This window comes from Hirundo rustica, chromosome 15 (assembly GCF_015227805.2).
Source record: "Hirundo rustica isolate bHirRus1 chromosome 15, bHirRus1.pri.v3, whole genome shotgun sequence".
Lineage (NCBI taxonomy): Eukaryota > Metazoa > Chordata > Aves > Passeriformes > Hirundinidae > Hirundo > Hirundo rustica.
The window spans coordinates 15,933,712-15,954,344 of record NC_053464.1 but is presented as its reverse complement, the minus strand read 5'-3'; the positions used below and the strand labels follow the sequence as shown (position 1 = coordinate 15,954,344).

General features: G+C 61.2%; 3 protein-coding genes across 3 annotated transcripts in view; 1 reads left to right on the top strand and 2 right to left on the bottom strand.

Moving 5' to 3' along the window:
- Positions 1–1,389: 1,389 nt before the first annotated feature.
- On the top strand, positions 1,390–12,474 carry ERN2 (endoplasmic reticulum to nucleus signaling 2). Its single transcript, XM_058422638.1, has 22 exons — positions 1,390–1,488; positions 3,623–3,740; positions 4,060–4,093; positions 4,623–4,695; positions 4,789–4,861; positions 4,992–5,114; positions 5,200–5,301; positions 5,545–5,806; positions 5,901–5,979; positions 6,069–6,219; positions 6,590–6,711; positions 6,867–7,043; positions 7,138–7,387; positions 7,643–7,733; positions 8,206–8,395; positions 8,560–8,659; positions 8,840–9,039; positions 9,521–9,668; positions 9,776–9,903; positions 10,095–10,218; positions 10,472–10,539; positions 10,618–12,474. Exons 1-22 carry the CDS (start codon positions 1,390–1,392, stop codon positions 10,807–10,809), a joined length of 2,904 nt encoding a protein of 967 aa, XP_058278621.1. The 3' UTR covers positions 10,810–12,474.
- Positions 12,381–17,836, bottom strand: PLK1 (polo like kinase 1). The gene is made up of 10 exons (XM_040079334.2): positions 17,181–17,836; positions 16,886–17,054; positions 16,664–16,808; positions 16,209–16,302; positions 15,487–15,706; positions 14,830–14,988; positions 14,670–14,747; positions 14,038–14,192; positions 13,439–13,621; positions 12,381–13,098 (listed from the first exon to the last, which is right to left on the bottom strand). Exons 1-10 carry the CDS (start codon positions 17,583–17,585, stop codon positions 12,892–12,894), a joined length of 1,815 nt encoding a protein of 604 aa, XP_039935268.1. The 5' UTR covers positions 17,586–17,836; the 3' UTR covers positions 12,381–12,891.
- Positions 17,837–18,898: 1,062 nt separating this feature from the next.
- Positions 18,899–20,633, bottom strand: part of TNRC6A (trinucleotide repeat containing adaptor 6A) — a 94,891-nt gene continuing 93,156 nt past the window's right edge. The window contains exon 17 of the mRNA XM_058422637.1: positions 18,899–19,000. Coding sequence (XP_058278620.1) covers positions 18,899–19,000 — 102 coding nt within the window. The remainder of the gene's footprint in view (positions 19,001–20,633) is intronic.

Genomic DNA, 20,633 nt, shown 5'->3' with positions numbered 1-20,633 from the left:
TTCACCCTCAGTTCTGTCCAGCAGCCTCTCCCCACCTGTTACAATGAGGCCGTTGGCATCTTGTTTTGTTAGTGAATGTCCTTGTCACCGGAGAGGAGCGCGGACCAGCCGTAGCAAGTCTTGTATGGAACGTGGCCATTTTACCTTCTAGCCAAGGATTCGCCTTGGTAGCTCATGGAGGTTCACTCTGTCTTATCCATACTCAAAGCAATTAATTCCTTGGTTTTATATTAAAAAAAAAAAGAAAACAAACTTAGATATTTGTGTCCACTGCAGATTTATTATTTTAAATAGAATATGTGAGTACCATGTATTATGGTATTTTTAAATAATCTATTGCCTATTTTGGGGGGAGGGAGATGACAAATATTTAGTCTTAGATTTGCACTGCTGGATTTTTTTAAGTGTAACCTTGACTGGTTATCCTGGTGTTTTATTCTGTAAGATTAGTCTTATTAATTAAAGTTTGATAATTAAGTAGTTCTGTGTTTGAGTGTTTCAATGTTCTGTATGTACTGAGCTGCTTCCCCCTGCATGAACAGCTGCGAACAAAGGCTTTCTAGTGAGTTTCTTCGCAGGAAGATGGACACAGGCTGAAATTCAGGGGCCCCCACACCTGGTGACACGGCGAAGCTGCGTGTGAATCTCCCATGGTGGGGATTTGGGTTCTGCTGCCTTGTGCCACCGCACACGCACGGGTGGTGAGTTACAGGATGGTCTCTACCTCCCTGCCCAAAGCCGGGCTTTAATCTTCTTTTACACCGAGGTTGGCCGAGCCCAGCCCCGGTGCGGTGTCACAGCCCCACTCCCACTGAGTGCTCGGGAGCAGCCCCGCTGCTGGGCTTTCGGCAGCCTCAGCTGTGTCACGCTGAACGGGCGCTGTTCGGCTTCTGCCCCCCGGACACCTCCTCTCCCCCACCCAAACCCCCATCTCTGAGCCCGTTCAATGGCCCCCAGTTTGCGCTGTCAGTGTCCCAGCGCGGGCAGGTCCCTGTTGGCTTTGGTGTCCGGGTCGGGTCCAGCACTCAGTTCAGTTCCCCGCTGTCCCAAGGGCAGAGCTCCCGGCACACGGGGCCGAGGGGAGGCTGCCGCGGGGGGCGGCAGGAGCCGGGTCCTGCCCCGCGTTACCGGCGAGAGGAGTTTTCCTCGGCTCGGTGCCGGTGCCCACGGCGGGGGGTGCGGGGGCGTGCGCCGGCCGCGGGGGCGGCTCCACCTGCGGGGCAAGCGGCCGGGAAGCGGAGAGGAGCCGGGGCGGGGAGAGGCCGATGGGCCCGCGGGGTCGGGTGCGTGTGCGGAGCGCGGGGGGGCGGGAGCCGCCGCCGGGACCCGCCCCGGCCCCGCTGACTCACGGCGGCCGCGCGGCCCGGCCCGGCCTGGCCTGGCCGGGACATGGGCGGCCCCGCCGCGCCGCGCCCGCGGGGGCTCCGGGGGCTCCTGCCGCCGCTCCTGCCGCTGCTCCTGCTGCTGCTCCCGCCGCCCCCGGCACAGGTACGGCCGGGGTGGGACAGCGCCCGGGAGGGGACAGCGCGGGGGGACAGTGCGTGGTTCCCGGTGTGAGCTGTGCTCAGCGTGTCCTGCGGGAGGGCTCCGGCACACGACACTCGGTGCCCCGGTGCCCCGGGGCGGGGGCACCCCGCGCTCGGGCGGGTGCGGCGGGAGCGTCCCGCGGTGCCGGCGGTGACCGGGGCTCCCGCCGCCCCTCGGGCCGGGCCGGTGCGTGCGGGTCGGGGGCACCCGCGAGGGGTGCGTGGTGTGGGTGAGGGGGCCGTGGTGCCCGCGGGGCCGGGATGCTGCCGGGGGTCCCGTGGCCGTACGTGAGTGGCTGTGGCGATGGAGCGCCGGGCTGTCACCCGGGCGAGGGGCCCTGCGGCACCCAGAGCGGAGGTTGTTCTCCATCCTCAGCCCTGGGCCCGGCTGTGGCCGGGAGCGGAGTCCCCTTCCCGGGGTGCCCTCGGCCCCCTCCTGCCCGCGGAGCCGCTGCAGGGAGTGTTCCCTGTCAGGGAGGCGCCTTCGGAGCCGGATGCAGCTCCTGCAGCTGGTGGCGGTTCGAGTGGATAGGCAGCGTGCCAGGGTGGCTTTGGATTACGCGGATGGAGCTGCCTCAGTGAAGGAAGCAGGGGATGCTGGCGCCGAGTTTCCGTCTGTGCTTGGGGGTCCCCCTCTATCCATCCTTGGGGGAGCGACTGTGCCAGCGGCATCACTGCAGAGTCCAGAGGGAACAGCCACACTTCTGCGCTGGGGCTGGCCAGAACGATTGCTGGGGCAGCTGGGGCTGGGACCCGGGGGAGGGTGGCAACTCCCAGGCATCCAGTGCTCCCAGTCCTGCCGGTGGTGGTTTATGGGGAGCAGGCCGGGCAGCCTGGCCTTTGCCCGAGTGCTCTGGCACCAAAACACTTGCAGAAGGGATGGAAAAAAACCCAGAGCATCAGAGGGGAAGGAAGCGGAGAGCCCTGGCAGCTGGGGGGGCTCGGCAGTCTCAGTTTCCCCCGGGCAGGTGGCCACACTGCAAAGAGCCCCGTGCCTGGCACGTCCCCAGCCGGCAGCAATCCCTCCTGCACGGCCGTAGGGGCTGGAGGAGCCATGGTGGGGAGCAGCTCCCTTCCCTTCCTGCCCCGCCGTGTCATCTGGGCAAAGCCAGAGCAGGGAAACTCCCTCTGACCTCGCCTGAAAACTAAGCAAAAAGAAGTGCCAATAAAAGAACTGGGCTGGAGGCGCAGAGGTTGGTGTGAGGTGCATTGTGAGGGATGTCGTGTGTGCTCCTGTGCTTTGTTGCAGCTGAAGGAATCTGCTGGCCCTGCCGTGCCACAGCCAGTCTTGTACTGTCAGGTTCTGCTCTGCAAATGGTCTCAGACTCATATGTAGGCACTGGCTGGGCACAGGCTGCTGGCTGGTCCCTGCTGCACAGCCTGGACAGGTCCCCAGGACAGGCTCTGCCAGCTCAGGCTCCCAGAGCAGTGAGGGGACTACTGAGGGGCTGGGCTCGGGGTGTCCTTGGGCCTCTCGTGCCAATCTGCAGCCAGCCAGGGGCCCAGGTGCAGCTGCCAAATCCCTGGCATCAGGCACTGCCAGAGCCATGTGGGTGCTGTGCTGTTTGCCCATCCCTGTTTGCTGACAGGGTGAGGCTGGCGTATGTGGCACTGGCTGAGCTGGCACTCGCTATGCGGACGCCATACGTGGAAGCAGCAACTCCTCTTCCCTGGTGCATTTGTAATTACTTCCTCAATGTCAGGTAGCTGAAACCTGCAGCTCTGAAGGTCTGGGCAAGCAATCGTCACTTCTCTGGCATGAAAAGTCACCAGACTCGTTTGTTCCTGGAAGGAGCTGACGGTCAGGCTGCTCTTGTCACCTTTAGAAAGGCACCCAGGGTTGTGACTGGGAACGACCACACTGCAGTTCAACCCACCTGTGGGAAAACTCCTTCCAGGCAGGAGAGGGAGAAGGAAGGCTGCTCCAGCCCTGGGATGGCTCTGGCGGGATGTGAGCAGGAGCCACAGCCATAGGTGTGGGTGGTGCCGGTCACTGAGGGTGCAGCTGCCCCAGGAGCTGAGCTGTGCAGGGGATCCACACTGGGGGATTGTTCCCAAGTCTGGCTGAGCTCTTGAGGGCGGTGTGTCTGTCCTAGAGCCTCAAAGGCGGTGCTGTGACTGTCCCAGAAACACTGCTCTTCATCTCCACTCTGGATGGGAACCTCCACGCCGTCAGCAAGAGCACAGGGGACATCAAGTGGACCCTGAAGGATGGTGAGTAGTGACTGGGGGGCATTTGCTTACACCCTGGCTCCTGGAGCATGTTAGGGGTTTGGGAATGCCCCCCTGGCCTGGCTCTTGCTAGATGTGCTCTGGGCTGCCAGTGCCTCCAGCTCTGGGGTGCGCTGCCAGCCCCAGCCCCAGGCACAGCCGAGCGCGGATGAACATCTGCCACTGGTGTCTGTTTTGGCCCTGAGAGGCAAACAGGCTGCGTGGCTGGGCTGGGTGACAGTGCCACGCTGGGTACACAGCGGTGTTGTGCTGTCCCACTCACAGGAGCGCTGCTGACGTGGCCTCCCACTCTCTGTTTCAGATCCCATTCTGCAGGTGCCGGTGTATGTGGCAGAGTGAGTGTCATCCCCACAGGCAGCTGGGCAGTGCGGGAGGCTCCCTGATAACTGATGGCACGACAGCAGGAAAGGAGAACCACAGAGGAATGAAATGCCCAGCCCATGCTGTGGTGTCACCTTACCCTGCCCCTGGTGGTGGCACTTGACACATGGTGATGAGGAGGAGCTGGCCCCTGCTGCAGAGCCGAGGAGCTCTCAGCTCGACTGCACACACCAGCATGGAGAGAAATAGAGGGAAATGCCCCTGAAAGCTCAGGGGCAGGCAGGACAGCAGGAGCTCCTTGAGACAGGCAGGGCATCACCAGCCTGGTGGGTGGGCACTGGGTGGCCGTGGGGAGTCCCAGGACTGACCAGAGTGGGAATTATCTCCTGCCAAATCCAGTGCTGCAGGTCCGGGAAATGTCCGGCAGTGACTCATCTTGGAGCAAACTGCTAAAGGGGATTCTGCAGTGTAGCTGCTCTGTGTCCTCGGAGGCGCCCAGGGCAGGAGGTAGCTGACATTTTATCCTTCTCTCCTCCTTCCCAGGCCAGCATTCCTTCCAGACCCCAATGATGGCAGCTTGTATATCCTGGGAGGAAAGAACAAGGAAGGCTTGATGGTCAGTAGGGCTGTGGGCATGCTGTGACCCCTGGGGTGCCCTGGGCTGGGGAGGTGACCCTGGCACTGCACCTGCTCTGCCCCTGTGTTGCAGAAGCTGCCGTTCACCATCCCAGAGCTGGTGCAGTCCTCGCCGTGCCGCAGCTCGGACGGAGTGCTCTACACCGGTACGGGGGCACGGTGCTGACCGGGGGCTCCCGGCAGCCGTGGGGGCTCAGGCAGGGCCTCAGCAGGAGCTCCTGGGGACAGGTGGGGCCGTGGGGACTTACAAAGAAAGCATTTTCCTTCTTCCTTCAGGGAAGAAGCAGGACACGTGGTTTGTTGTGGACCCCAAGTCAGGGGAGAAGCAGACCACCCTCTCCACAGAGGCCTGGGATGGTCTGTGCCCATCCAGCCCCTTGCTCTACATCGGACGGACCCGTAAGCCAGTCCCGTGCCCCCATCGACCTCCTGGTGCCAGGAGCGGGGTGCTGGAGGTGACCTCGTGCCCTGCTCCTGTCCCCAGAGTACGTCATCACCATGTATGACACCAAGTCACGGGAGCTGCGCTGGAATGCCACCTTCTCCGAGTACTCAGCTCCGCTCTGCGAGGAGTCCTACCACTACAGTGAGTGGAACTGCAGCAGCCACGGGAGCCGTGGCCACCGTGGCACCCAGCTCCCCAGTGCCCACTGGCAGCAGGGCTCTGGCAGTGCTGGGGCCTGGGGTGACCGTGCCAGGGCCAGCGGGTCTCAGCTGTGCCCGTTGCTGGGGAGAACAGGCAGCAGCCCACAGCCAAGGGCAGACCTGAGGGTGACCCGAGGAGACACAGCCCAGCTGCTGCATCCCTCGTCCCTGTTGCTGTCTCCAGAAATGGCACACTTGGCCTCCAGCGGGGACGGGCTGGTGGTGACCCTGGACAAGGAGAGCGGGGAGGTCCTGTGGGCGCAGAACTACGGCTCACCCGTGGTCGGCATCTACCTGTGGCACCAGGACAGCCTGCGCCGCCTCCCCCACCTCAACCTGGCCATGGAGACCCTGCGCTATCTGACCTTCCAGTCACAGGACATCCACGTCCTCAAGTGGGGCTACCAGTCCGTCAAGGACTTCGCCGCCACCAAGACGCAGCTGCTGTACGTGGCTCCTGGGCGGTGGCGTTCGTGTTCCCCGTGCTCGGCCGCCCCGATCCGTGAGGGATGGAAGGTGACGCTTGTCCTTGCCCTGCAGGCCGGCGCTCTACGTGGGGAAGCACGCGGCCGGTTTCTACGCCGTGACGTCCCTGGTGCACGGCAGCGTGGCGCTGGTGGTGAGTGTCCCCAGCGCCCTGTCCCGCCGGGGCCGAGCCGCCGCGGGCGCGTCCGGCCGCGCCGTGCCCCACAGCTGCCCCATCCCCAGCCCCAGGGCATCACGCTGGCCAGGATCGAGGGCCCCACCACGGACGACGTGACCATGAGGGAGTCCGGGGAGTGTGAGATCACGCCCAGCACCGACGTCAAGTACCCGCAGGGCAGCATCACCTCGCTGCACAACCAGTGGCTCCTCATAGGTGCGGATCCGTGGTGGGCACACGCGTACCCATGCCCTGACTCCCAAACGGTGCCCGGCAGGGAGCAGCCCGAGCTGCTGCTGCGCTTTAGGGGCAATAGCCCGACCCGCTCTGCCCGGTGGGATGAATGGGATTGAGGCTGAGTCACCTCGGGCTTTCAGCCCGTCCTTGTCCCCTCCCCGGGAGTGACTGCCGGGTACCCCGTGCGGGGGTGGGCAGGGACCCTTTGAAGCAGGGCTCACGGTTACCTGTTCTGGAGATCCCGTGAGAAGCAAACCTCTGCTCCAGGAGAGCCAGGGCTGCTGGCAAGGGATGGATGCTGAAAGCAAGAGGTGAACTGAGGGTTGTCTCTATTCCCCTCCTGCCACAGGGCACCATGAGCTGCCTCCCGTGGTCCACACCACGATGCTGCGGGCCTTCCCAGAGAACCTGAGGAAGACCACGGAAACCATCATCCCCAGGGCTCCTCCCAGCAGGACCGTGTTCGACGATGTGAGTGCTGAAGGGTGCTGGGTCACTGAAGGGTCTGTGCTGCTTGGGGTGGGCAGTGGGTCCCCGGCACGGGCTAGCACAGGAAGGAAGTCCCAAACCCGAGTGCCCTGCAGTCTGTGCCTCTTGTGTCACCCAGCCCCGGGTGTGTGTTGCAGTTCCTGGCCCCGAGCAGCCCGGAGGAGCCAGCTGTCCGCAGCGAGGGGCAGCCCCAGCCAGACCCCACGCCAGGGGAGCAGCTGGAGGTGTATCCCGAGTCTGGCACCTGGGACCTGCTGATGGCTGGCGTCGGCACGGCTCTGCTGGGCGGGGGAATCCTGGTCCTGCTGCTCACAGTGAGTGCTGGCGGTGCAGGGAGAGGGACGGCGGAGCCGATGCCCCAGCGCGGCTCCGGGCACGGAGCTGAGTGTTCCCATGGCTGTGTTCCAGAAACTGCAGCGGCAGCATGTGGCACAGCAGCAGCAGCTGGAGGAGCAGATACAGCTCCTGCAGCAGCAGCAGGAGATGCTGCGCCCGGGCCGAGTCTCCAGGGAGGGTGTCCCTGAGGAGCCCAGGGAGCTGGAGCCGAGCCAGGGAAGTGCATCAGAGCTCTCGCAGAGCTCCAGCCCCTCAGGCTGCCTGAAGGACCCGGCTAACGGGAAGGTCAGCCCAGAGCCAGCTGTCCCAGAGGCTGCTGAAGGTGGGTGCAGGGGGAATGGGCAGGCTGTGGGGGCTCCCATGTCCAGACATGCCAGCACCCAGAGCAGGTGATAGCCGTAGATGAGAGGGCTGCAGCCCAGCTGGGATGGGAGCAGGTGCCAGGGCTGCTGCTGGATAAGCATGGGCTATGTAAGAGTAGGGCCCAAGAAATGGCCAGATGAATAGAGAAACAGGTGTCTTCCATACAGAACTAATGCTTGGAGGCTGGAAGATCGCTGTCTTCTCTTCCTTGCAGATGCAGAACCAGACCTGGTTGTAGTTGGGAAAGTTTCTTTTAACCCCAAAGATGTGCTGGGTCATGGAGCTGGAGGAACCTTTGTCTTCAGGTGAGTGACACCGTGTGCCTGCCCCCACTCTGCTCCCGTTCTCTCTGGGAGCCACAGGGACAGCGATGAGGCTGCACTTGCCCAGGGTGGTGTCCACTGGTTCAGGGACTTTTGAGAACAACTCACCACCTTCACCTTCTGGTGCTCATCCCACCCATCCTGGGGCTGGGCTCGTGGTCCTCATTAACCAGGCACTGGGTGCACAGGGCAGGTCCCTCTTGCACCCTTCTCTGCCTGCCTGCACCTGCTCTGGCCCCTCACACGGTTCCTGGGCTCTGGCTGAGCCCCTTTTCCAGCACTGAACACAGTAAAACGTGAGGGATGTCATTTTCCTACAAAACTGAGACCCTGCAGTTCTGGCTTACACTGGGGCAGATCTCTGGTGATGTGGCCAGGCTCTGGGGCTCACAGCAGAGCGGTCTGTGCTGAGCACCCTGTGGGTGAGCTCCAGCGTGGCCGGGGCTCTGCGCAGGGGGCAGTTCGAGGGCCGCAGTGTGGCCGTGAAGCGTCTCCTGCCCGAGTGCGTCCATCTGCTGGACCGGGAGGTGCAGCTGCTCCGGGAGTCGGACGAGCACCCGCACGTCGTGCGCTACTTCTGCACGGAGAGGGACCGGCAGTTCCACTACATCGCCATCGAGCTGTGCTCCGCCACGCTGCAGGAGGTGAGCCCGGGCACGGGGCTGCCGGGAGCCAACACGAGCCGCGGGCACCGAGAGCCTCTGCAGGGGCTGTTCTCCGACACCCGCCACGCGCTGCGCTGGGGTCTCTCAGCCAGCTTGCCTTTGCCCAGTAAATCAGGCTTGGCTCCTCTCCTGTGTGGTTCCAGTACGTGGAGAACCCCAGCTTTGACCGCCGTGGGCTGGACCCGGTGTCCGTGCTGCGTCAGACCATGTCGGGGCTGGCCCACCTCCACTCCCTCAGCATCGGTAAGGGCCAGCAGCCCCCTCTCCAGCCTCCCCTCAGCCTCTCCTCAGCTGTCCTGCGGGGTTTGGGCAGTGTCTCTTGCGCTTTGGGCAGTAGCTCTGGGGGTCAGCAGCACGTGGGGCTGTGGCAGGGCTCTGTTTGCCCCAGCCCTGCTGGGTGACACCACACGCTCTCACTTGCAGTGCACCGTGACCTGAAGCCCTGTAACATCCTCATCTCTGTCCCGAATCGCCACGGGCAGATCCGCGCTGTCATCTCCGACTTCGGCCTTTGCAAGAAGCTTCAGGGGGGACGGCAGAGTTTCAGCCTCCGCTCCGGGATCCCTGGCACTGAGGGCTGGATCGCGCCCGAGGTGCTGCAGGAGGCCCCCAAGGAGAACCCTGTCAGTGAGCCGTGGCCACCCCCGCCCCGGGTGCTCCTTGGGCCCATTGTGGCAGTGTCCCCCATGCTGGCAGTGGCCTCAGGTGACACTGCCGGGGTGCACAATTAAGATGAGAGCTCCACGAGCCAGAGCCAGCCCAGACACAGGTGCTGGAAGCAGCTGCTGTACTGGTCGTGGGCAGGGCAGTGCTGGGGCTCATGCTGGTGTCCGTTTGTCTGCTGGTGGGACAGCAGCAGCCACTGTGTGTCCTTTGGGCTGTGGAGTCCTGAATTCTGGCTCTGCCTCTGGAAACCCTTCTCTGTTAGGGACCTGGGGTGATGGGGCTCCCTGACCACGGGCAGCAGAGCAGGAGCCCTGTGCGATGCATTTTCCTGCAGCTCTGCAGCCAAAAATGAATTGTCCGCATAAAAGGATAGAAAAGTGGGAGGTAAAGGTTCCCCACCCTTTGCCTGAGGGTCCCACGTGCCCCCATGTTTTGCAGACCAGCGCTGTGGACATCTTCTCAGTCGGGTGCGTCTTTTACTACGTGGTGTCGGGGGGACAGCACCCCTTTGGGGACAGCCTGCGGCGCCAGGCCAACATCCTGGCGGGCTCCTACCAGCTGAGCTGCCTGCAGGAGGAGGCTCACGGTGAGAGCCTTCCCCAGTGGCACAGCACTGCGGGAGGCTCCGGGCTGAGGGGTAGCTCCCGGTCCCGGCGCAGGAACGAGTTCTCTGCTGTTTTGTTCCACCCCCAGACAAACTCGTTGCGAGGGAACTGATCGTGGCGATGATCAGCTCCGAGCCCCAGCGCCGGCCCTCGGCCCCTGTGGTCCTTGTGCATCCCTTTTTCTGGAGTCAGGAGAAGCAGCTGCAGTTCTTCCAGGTGAGCTTGTGCTGTCCCACCGGCAGTCAACGCAGGTGTGCACTGAAAAATGTGCTGGAATTGGTCATTTAGGTCAATGTGCTCATTGTGAGCTGCTCTTAGGAGGGATGAGGGGTCCCTGGGTCTCTGTCCCACCTCGTGCAGGGCAAGGGTAGTGCCATACCCACCCCGTCCCGCTCTCGGGCACATAGGACGTCAGTGACCGTGTGGAGAAGGAGCCAGCTGAGGGACCCATCGTCTCAGCCCTGGAATCGGGGGCCCGGGCGGTGGTGAGGACCAACTGGAGGATGCACATCTCCCTCCCACTGCAGATGGGTGAGCAGGGAGGGGCCAGGCTCATCGCTGGGTCCAGTGAAGCAGGTAGGGAACTGGGGCTCCAAGGGCTGGTGCTTTTATTGGCCAGCAGGCACCTGCTTGTGCCCAGGAGCCGAAAAACAGGGCAGGTAAAGGTGGCAGCCCTTCCTTGGGAGGGCTCAGAGGAGCAGGGCTGGGGATTGCACTGCGGGGGCCATGGCAGCCCCTCACCCCGGCTGTGTCCCACCTCACTCCGTGCCTCCTGCTGTCCCAGACCTGAGGAAGTTCCGCACCTACAAGGGGGCGTCAGTGCGTGACCTGCTGCGGGCCATGAGGAACAAGGTACGGCCACCCAGCTGCCCCGTGGCCCTGCCACCTCCAGTGTCCCCGTCCTCTCTCACCTCACCCTCTCTCCTGCAGAAGCACCACTACCACGAGCTGCCGGCCGACGTGCAGGTGGCCCTGGGCTCCGTCCCCGAGGGCTTCGTGCAGTACTTCACCTCGCGCTTCCCGCGGCTGCTGCTGCACACGCACGGGGCCATGCGGCTCTGTGCCCACGAGCGCATCTTCCGCCCCTACTACAGCCAGGGCCTGAGGGGCGACGGCGCCTGAGGGGCACGGGCTGTGCCCAGGGACATGAGCAGGCACGGGACAGGAGCAGGCACAGGCCATGCCTGGGGACCTGAGCGGGCACAGGCCGTGCCCAGGGACATGAGCAGGCACAGGCCATGCCTGGGGACATGAGCGGGCACAGGCTGTGCCCAGGGACATGAGCAGGCACAGGCCATGCCTGGGGACATGAGCGGGCACAGGCTGTGCCCAGGGACATGAGCAGGCACAGGCCGTGCCCGGGAACTGAGCGGGCACAGGCCGTGCCCAGGGACTGAGGGCACAGGCCATGCCTGGGGACCTGAGCAGGCGCAGGCCGTGCCCGGGGGGCACCACGGCCGCTGCTCCCTGCCTGGGCCCTCTCTCCTGTCCTTCTGCTGGGGCCAGGTGGGGCTCAGCAGGCACAGGGGGCACTGGGAGCACAGGGCAGCAGAGGTGGGCACAGGGCAGCACCGTGCTCTCACCTGTTGTTTCCTGAGGGAACCTCTGGGCAACCACCTTTACAAACACTCACAGACCCAGGTGTGAAGGCATCTGGGTCAGAAAACAAAGACGTCTCAGGTGGGCACAGTGTTTGGAGAAGAAAGAGGAAAATATGTTGTGTTTTCCCAGGGACAGCCACAGCGAGGCCCTGGCACAGTGATGTCCCCGAGCTGGCATCAGTCCCAGGGGAACATTCACCAGGGACAGGAAGCTTTGTCCCGTGTGTTCTTCCTGTGCCAGGGGCCTGGGGACACAGCTCCTTGAGCTGAGATCAGGAGCAGGGCCCCAGTCTTGACACTGGAGCTGAGCCCTCAGCTGTGCTCAGCCACGCTGGGGCTGGGATGTGCCCATGGCATCCGAGCTGTGAGGGCACAGCCCGCACAATGGTGTGAATCTTAGCTGGGCTCAGAACAAGAGTTTCTCCCTTAGGCTTCCCTGTAACTCGTACCTCTGCCAGGCCTAAGCCCCTGAGCAGGTGGCACAGCAGCCCAGGCACAGTAGTGTCTGGGCACAAAGGAGGGAATTCCTTTCCCCTGGGATCCTTCCCTCAATAACAGGGCTATGGCTGCAGTTCCCCCAGCCTCTGCTGCTGCCCAGGGCCAGGGTCCCGTGAGTGCTCTGGTTCACAGCAGCCCCCATGGCATGTGTTCCCTTTGAGCCAGCCTCCAACACCAGCTGGGCCCATGGGCACAGAGAGCCCCACAGCAAAGTTCCTCTGTGGAGAAGCAATAATTTTGTACAGTCTAATGACTGTGCTGGGGTGTGGGAGTTTGTTACACAATTAACAGTGTTTGTACCAGAATATATTTATACAAAAAGTTATAAAAAAATTTTAAAAAAAAGAAAAAAGCTTGTCCTGCTTAAAAACAAACTGGCCTGAGAGCAGCACTAGTTGCTGGCAGGGAACAGTGGTGGGAGAACAAGACAGGCAGGTCACTGGGCTCCTGTAAGAAGTCCTGAGAGGACTTGTGCTGATTCTTTAGCCATAATTAGTCAGGGAGCCAAGGAAGAGGCAAGCGCAGCCCAATAAGGGTAGGAGGATGCCTCATTCAGAGAGGCCAGCAAGGCAAAGGGAAGTGAAAGAGCCTGGATGCTGTGTCAAACAATTTTTATTCAAGTTATGCAATATACAAAAGTTGAGGTTTCATGGCATTTCGGTATTAAAAGGCCAATTGCTCCATCTCACCCCGGGCTTGTTCAATACCTTACCTGAGCTTCTACCAGAGGAAACAAAGCCCAGAGCACGGGCACAGCCGTGTACGGACACCTCACACGACAGCTCTGCTCTCCCCCTGCTCTGCTCTCCCAAGAGCAGGCCCAGGCACCTCAAACTAGAGGGCCAGTTTGGACCTGGGCTTTTGGCTTTGGCAGAATAGAAAAACAGACTAGGTAGGGAATTAAAAAATAGACTTTGTTAGGAGCGGGAAGCAAGAAACCTTTGGGCACCAGTCAGAATGAACAACACCATCCCCACAGCAGCAGGGGCTTCCTTGCGGCAATGAGCCCACGCCCAGGAGCGGGAGCCCCGCGGGGCAGCTCCCAGACCTCTCCCTCCGCAGCTGGGCAGTTTGGCACAGACGTTGAGTCCAGCAAGAACAAGGTCTAAGTGGAAGCTTTCGTGCGGCCGGAGCCGGACTTGGAGCTGAGCAGCTTCTCCACCATGGTGCGGGCGTAGCGCAGGCGGCTGGCCAGCTCCCGGCAGCAGCCGTGCTCCTCGATGAGGCTCAGCTTGTACGTGCGGAAGTCCCGTTTCTCATCTATGTATGTGACAGCAGCCATGAGAGGGCACAGGATGACCTTGGTGTGATCCTGGGGGAGCAGAACACACGGTCACTGAGCACTGTGCTCCTCGGGGCAGCATTTCCTCTGGAGGAGCCATCTCGGCAGCACCCGGAGCGTGTGACAAAGTCCCTCTGTAAAATTCCTTCAGTGTGCAACAAAGAGCAACAGCTGGCTGCAGCAGCCAACCTGCTGCTCCAGAGCACGGCCCCTCACGAGTGAGGAGAGTCTGGGGGCCTCGGGTACCGGCACAGAACCCAGCTCCCAGTGCTGGGCTCCCTGGGCAAAGCCTTGGCTCCGGTCATCCCCTCCTGCCACCGTCCAAGCACACCACGTGCAGCCAGAGCCACGGCCCCGCACAGAGCCTCACCTGGAAGAAGTTGATCTGTACAGTGCCGTTGCTGAGGTGCAGGATGATGGCACTGCGGGTCCGGAACCAGGTGCACAGGTAGGGCAATCGGGCCAGCTCGTCCCCTTCCCGCGGCGTGATGTTCGCCCCCGCCTTCAGCAAATGCTCACTCATGTAATTCCGGAAGTACTTCAGTAGTGTTATCTGCAGAAGGGATGGGCTGTGAGGGGCTGAGGGTGACCCCAGGCACAGGGGGAGCACAGGGACTGCCATCACAGTCCCAGACCCTCCTTATGTCTTTCAGAGCTTCAGGTGTCACTGCAAAAAACTTGTGGAAATCCTCAAAGTTAACTCTGACTGTGACACAGACTCATTTTGCTGAACACTTTGATATGTGCAAATCGTGTGAGCACTTAAGTTTCTGTAAAACTGCTTGTAAATGAGTTAGAGGTGCTAGTGTCTGTCCTTGGGACCATGTGTCACCAGCTAGAGGAAGCCTGCAGAGTGCCAGTGACCTCCACTTGTAAATGTTTCTCCCTGGAACTCACACTGCCAGCAGAGCCTAAGGCTGGCAGGAGCCTCACCCACCCCCAGCCAGGGCTCCTGTCCCCAGGACTGACCTTCTTGTTGAGGGCAGAGGGGTAGGACCTCACGGTGAAGTAGGACTCTGTGTTGTTCTGCTCGATGTACTGCAGGTTGTCCCCATCGTTGTACATGATGAGACGAGTGGAGTCATTGAAGAGAACCCCAACGCTGTTGTCACAGAGCTGGTAACCTGCCCAGAAAGGACCCCATGAGGCCTCCAATCTCAGGGGACCACCAGCAGTGGGAAGTAGCAAGGCAGATGGTTCATCACCCAGGGATTCCCTGACAGCCACCCCACCACGCCCCTGCCAGGTCTCCTCTTCGGGGAGGTCTGGGTGGCTCCTTTCCACCTCTGCATTGGTCATCTCCCTTATTGCATCAGCTGCAGCAGAAACAGCCTCTGCTGCCACTGTGGGGCCCTGTGCAAGCTGGGGACAGCTTGGTCACCTCATGCACGTTGTCCACATTAGAGTGGCTGGGGTTGATGGTCAGTGACCACTGCTCTGGCTTCCCAGGGTATTTGGTATGATTCCTGGCAGTGGTCTTGGACACACACGCTGGAATATGGTGATTAAAAACCCAGACCTTGGAAATGCCCCAATCCAGGCTTCTCCCAGCCCCCTCAGACACCAGGAAAGCCTGAAGCATTGCCACCCATAGTATTTACCGAGTCCATATTTATCTGAGTAGTCCACCCATTTGCTAACCCAGAAGATGGGAATGCAGGCTGGGTCCTCAGCTTCTTCTGCAGGAAGAAAGCAGCTTGTTAGGAGACATTTCCCACAGCCTGTGCGCCCCACAAGGCCCTTGGGCTGCCCCAGGCTCACCTTGCCTCACTGCTACTCTCTCGGAGGGCTTGGCTGCGTTGACTGCAGTCAGCTGCTGTAACATGTCAGCCAAGTGACAACTGACAGCATCTCCCACCTCCCGCAGCCCCGCCGCTTCCTCCTTGTCTGGCAAGGGCTCCTGAGCAGGGCTGTCCAGTCCTGGCCAGAGAAAGGAGTGTCAGGTGTGACCAGGGAGAGGCTTCCAAAGGCACCACACCTACCCCAGGTGTAGACAACACCTTACACACAGAACAGATCATGTTGGAAGGGACCATGGTGGGACATGTGGTTCCACTTCCCTGCTCCAGCAGGGTAATTCCAGAGCACAGGAAGTGTCCAGAGGATTCTGGAATAACTCCACTGAGGGAGACACACATCCTCTCTAGACAACCTGTTCAGTGCTTGGGCACTGCCCAGGAAGGAAGGTCTTCCTCACGTGCTGGTGGAACTTCCCGGGCACCAGTTTGAGCCCATTGCAGAGCTGAAGCAAATGCAGTGCTTCAACCCAGGCAGAGCAAGGAGAGCCCCCTCACACAAAATGCTCTGAGAGTCCATAAGGACCAGGAGACGACGTGAGGGAGGCTGTGGATGCTGCTGGAGGCCAGGCAGGCTCTGTCCAGCCCCGCAGCCCCGCCTCACCTGTGCACCCACGGCTACCTTTATTGAGCGCGGTCAGCGGCTTCCTCCCGCCGAGCTCCATCCCGCTGGGAGCCAGGGAGAAGCGGGGCGCGATGGTGAGGCAGCTGGGGGGCAGGCGGCCGGGCAGGTACCCCGAGGTGAAGAACTCGTCGTTCAGCAGCTCGTCGATGGTCGGGCGCGCGGCAGGGTCGGACCTCAGCATCTTCTGGATGAGGTTTGCGGCCACGGGGTTGATGTGCTGAGGGACGGGTGGAGTTTAGAGATGGGTCAGGGGACAGTGTGCTCTAGTGACAAATGAACAGGGTTTACAGCCCAGGGAAGCTCCACTTGGAGCAGAGCTCCAGTCCTGCATCAGGCAAGCAGAACACAAGCCTGGGGAAGCAGAATTGGGTAGCACAGAGAACCGGCTCCTAACGGCACCCAAAGCCTGAGGTCAACCAATGTGAGCAACACCAACTCATCAGCAGTGGGATGAGCTGGGGACCCGGCCCAGGCCTCATGGACTTGCCCATGTCCATTCACACCCACACACCAACAGCCCAGCTCAGATTTTTGCTCGGGCAGGGAGCTGCTGGCTCCCCGTGAGGTTCACACTACCCCAGCCTGAACCAGCCCCTCCCAGCACTGGCAGCCCCTGCCCTGCCGTGTGAGAGCCCACAGAGCGCCAGACACAGGCTGCAGCACGAGGCTGACCAAGCACCACTGGGAGCCAAACAGATCCTCCATGGGAAGCAGCATACCTTGGGAATGGTGTACTCGTTCTTCTTGATCCGGATGTATGTATCCTTTAGACAAGAAGTCTCAAATGGCGGTTTCCCCACCAGAAGAGTGTACCTGGGCATTCCCAGACAAAAGGGGGTCAGTTTTTTAAAAAGACTCAATTGTGCACAGAAGTGACCATGTCCTAAGCACACCCAGGGGCTTTCCTGGCAGAGGGAACACACTTAGCATTAAACACACTGACAGCTATGTGTACTGTGCCTGGATCCTGCGCCCTGGAAAGGGAAGCTGGGATCTAGCACCCAGCAGGGAAAGCTTCAGTTAATGAAGGTCAGGAGCTGCCTGGCAGCAGGACTCAGCACTGTGGGGACAGTAACCTGGAGCTTTGGATCATACTGAAGTTCAGCGTGGTCAAGGAGACCAGAAGCACAGGAATTGCCCATCCCCATGGCTTCTGAAAGGCAATTTGACTCACATGATGCAGCCAATGGACCAGATGTCCACCTCAAAGCTGTGCCCCTTCTTTCCCAACACCTCTGGGGCGATGTAGTTGGGTGTCCCACACAGGGTCTTCTTCCGCTCCCCGTCATACTCCACCTTGGTGGCCAGGCCAAAGTCACCTGGAGGGACAGGGAGATGGGATATGACCAAGCTGCCCTGGCTGGCTGGTCCCTGGGCTGGGGTCCCTGCCACTTACCGATCTTCACCTCCATGTCGTCGCTGAGGAAGAGGTTGCCCAGCTTGAGGTCGCGGTGGATGACGCGGTGGCTGTGCAGGTACTGGCAGCCCAGGATGGTCTGGCGCAGGTAGTACCGCACCTCGGGCTCGCTCAGCGCCTTCCGCCGCTTGTGCAGCTCCAGCAACGACTGTGGGGGACGGTGGGTCAGTACCGGGGCGGGGGGCGCGGGACGGGGACAGGATCAGTAGCGCAGGACGCGGGGAAGGGGACAGTCAGTACCCGGGGGACACCGCCACCCGCCCCCGGCCCTCACCCTGCGGCGGCAGAGCTCCAGCACGACGTAGACAAAGTCGTCGTCCTCGAAGAAGCCCTGGAAGCCGACGACGTGGCGGTGGGAGAGGCTGCGGTGGATGGCGATCTCCATGGACATCTTCTCCTTCTGGTGCGGCTTCACCAGCAGCGACTTGGGCACCACCTTCCCCGCGAACACCTCCCGGCTCTCGGCCTCGGCCAGCTCGTAGCACCGCGCGAAGCCGCCCTTGCCCAGGAACCGCCCGCGCACGAAGCTGCGCCGGGTGCGCGGGTCCACGAGCACCTTCGGCACCTCCTTCCCCGCCGCTGCCGCCGCCGCCGCCGCCCGGGCCGGCTCCGCGCGGGGCGGCTCCGCCCGGACCGGAGCAGCCGCGGGCCGCGCCGCCTTCGCGCCCGGCGCGTTCATGCTGTGCCCCCGCCGAGCTGCGCTGGGGCACCGGCGGGTCCCGGCTCCCTGAACGGAAGCAGCGGGTGCCGGGGGAGCGGCGGGTCCCGGTGACGGTGCAGCAATGGGTGCCGGGGCCCCGTGTAGAAGAAGCGGCGGGTGCCGGTGCAGCAGTGGGTGCCGGGTCCCCGTGACAGAAGCAGCGGCGGGTGCCGGTACAGCGGCGGGTGCCGGGTCGGCGGGTGCCGGGTCCCCGTGCAAAAGCGGCGGCGGCGGCGGCCCGGGCGGAGCTCGCTCGCTCCCTCGCTGGGTCCGGCCGCGATTCAAAGGCGGCGCCGGGGCCGTTACCGCGCGCGGCCGCTCCCCATTGGCCGCACGATTTAAAATCCACGCGGCGCGCGGGGCACCATGGGAGCGGAGGGACACGCGCGCCGGCGGGGCGGAGCCGGGCGCGCTCGGACACGCCCCCCGCAGCGCGCGGGTGTGCGCGTGCGCCGGCGGCCGTTGGCCGTGGCCGCGCGCTCCCGCTGCCGAGCCCCGGGACGGGCGCGGCCCCGCGGGACCCCCGAGCGCGGGCACGAGGCGCTCCGTCAGGGACATTCCCCGGGGATTTGCCCGCCGTGGGTTTTCCCGAGAGAGGCGCTGCGGCGGCACCGCCCCGCTCCCCGCGGCTTCCACGTCCGGCCGGTTCCCAGCGGGCCTCCCGCGGGTACCCGAGACCCGCTCTTCGGGCTGGCTTTTATAGCGCGGACACCCCCAGCCCTGCTCCCCTCGGGCGCCAGTGTGGCAGCTCTGAGGGGCTGTCCCTCACCTCGCTGCCCCCTCTCCCCCCTGCCCCAGGGTCTGCAGCACCCCCAGTGCTGCCTCCTGGGCCCCACTAGCCAAGAGAAGCGACCGCGGGATGTTCCCAAACCTTAACTCCAACACCAATGAAAAATTAACTGAAAACAACAGCGAACCAGCAGCGCCTCAGCCCAGGCACTGCTTCCTGGCATGCACGGTCCTGTGGGCTGAGGGAATTAACATCGTTTCACCTGCTTTCCCCATCAGCAGAAGCTGTTTCTTTCAGCCCTGGCTAATAAAGAGCAGATGTTAGTGGCCAGCACGTACCGTGCTTTTGCCCAGAGGGTTGAGCCAATGCCCCTGGCCGAGCCTCACCCACAGGCGCGGGTCATTGGAGCCAGGGTGTCCTGGAGAGCCCAGGGCACCACAGCCACAGCTCAAGTGTCATTCCCACCAGAACTGGATCATCTCGGGAGATTCTGCTCCCCACAAAGCAGGTCCCACTGGCCTGGTGCCTGAGAGACTTTCCCACGCAGGCCCTCGCAGGCCCCTCAGGCTGGGCCATCAGCGCTGGCCCAGCGGCACAGGCAGGGAGGGGTGTTGCTCCCAGGGACCCTGAACATCCTCAAATCCAGCAGCACGCCCTGCCCGTCCTGGTCAGCAACGCGAGCAAAGCACACAGGGCATCAATGAAGCAACACAGCAACTTGCGGGTAGAAGTGCTCAGTGTTTGTACAAGATTCCTGACAGAAGGCATTCCCCACCCTGTAGGATATGCTTCCCCACTGCTGCAGCTCCTCTGGCTACTGGCACAGCCTCCTGTGTGATTTTACAGCACCACGCTGGATGGAAGGCTGCCTGCAGAGCTGGGACTCCCCACGCTGCAGCCCACTGACACTCCATCTTCCCAGAACTGGCAGAGGCGGAGAGGTGAGCCCAGGTCAGAGGGACGCTTCAGAGGCAGGAGGAGAAAGTGGCCAGTGTAAGGAATGTTAACAGTGCTGGGTGTTAGGGATCTTCAGTGGTTTTAGGCCCTGGCAGAGGCCACCTTAACAGAGACAACAAAAGAGGTTTTAATTAAGGCAGAAGAGTCAGCTCAGACAGCTAGAAGGAAGAGCAGGCCAAGAAACATGTAATTGCAGTGACATATCCCTTCATGCACTACACCTCTGCTCTCAGGTGACTAGAAATTCACCACTCAGACTTTTCCAGCTGCAATCCCACTCCAAAATTCATATCCCTTCTCCCACTCCTCTCCCTGCTGCTGCTGCTGATCAAGTGACCCTGGTGAAACGCACAATGTGGTGTTGAAACTCTGAGGTGACAACACAGCAACACAGCACAGACACTCTGCTCCTGCCAGACACTGCCAGAGACACCCTGAGCAAAGCACTGCTCTGAACTCCTGACTTGCAGGAAATCTCACAAGACACCCCAAACCTGTCAGGTCTGTGACAGAGGAGGCTTCTCCGGCCCCTCAGAGGGAGAAAGCAGCTGTTTCACACTGTACTACACTTTTTTAATGCACAGGACTGCCTGTAGCAGCCACAGAACAAGGGACTGTGGCTTATGCCCAGGCACAGCAGGAACCTCAATCTGGTTTGATTTGAAGAGTCATGAGTCACTTGAACAACTGAAGAGGTTTTAATTTATGTACAGTAAAAATACAGACTGGTTTTACACGTGATGTACAGCAGCTACTACACACGTTAGTACTTGTACAGCTATTCGCTATTAAGGTGTATCAGCATTTGCTACGCAGATCAGCTGAGGCTCCAGGGCTGCTCATCCACTGCCACACACCTACCACACACATAATACATGTCCTGGCCCCAGGTGCTACACTACAACATGCAGGAGCCCCAGTTTAAAACCTAGAGCAGGACTATGCTAAGCTTTAATAGAGCACAACCAGAGCAGGCAGACTCGTGTGCAGACAGGTGTCTGTACTCAGGTACACAAGCATCAGGTGCCTCCAACTCTCAGAGCTGCTCTCAACAAGAACTATTCCTGCTCTCCTACGTGTCCAAAATGAAATCTTCACTCTTTCTAAGAAGTTTGAGTGTCATTCTGAAGTTTCATAATGCAGAAAAGCATTGAAGAGCTTTCTGCAAATATAAATGCTGGGTAATAAATGGGGACAACTGCAGCATTCTCTCACTTTTAATTACCCACTTTCTGCTGCATTGAATTCTGTGAATGGCATGACAATCCTCTTTTCAAAGGCCTTTGGCTCTTTAAGATCTGTGATATTCAGGAAGTGGTATTGACCCCAAGAACACTAGC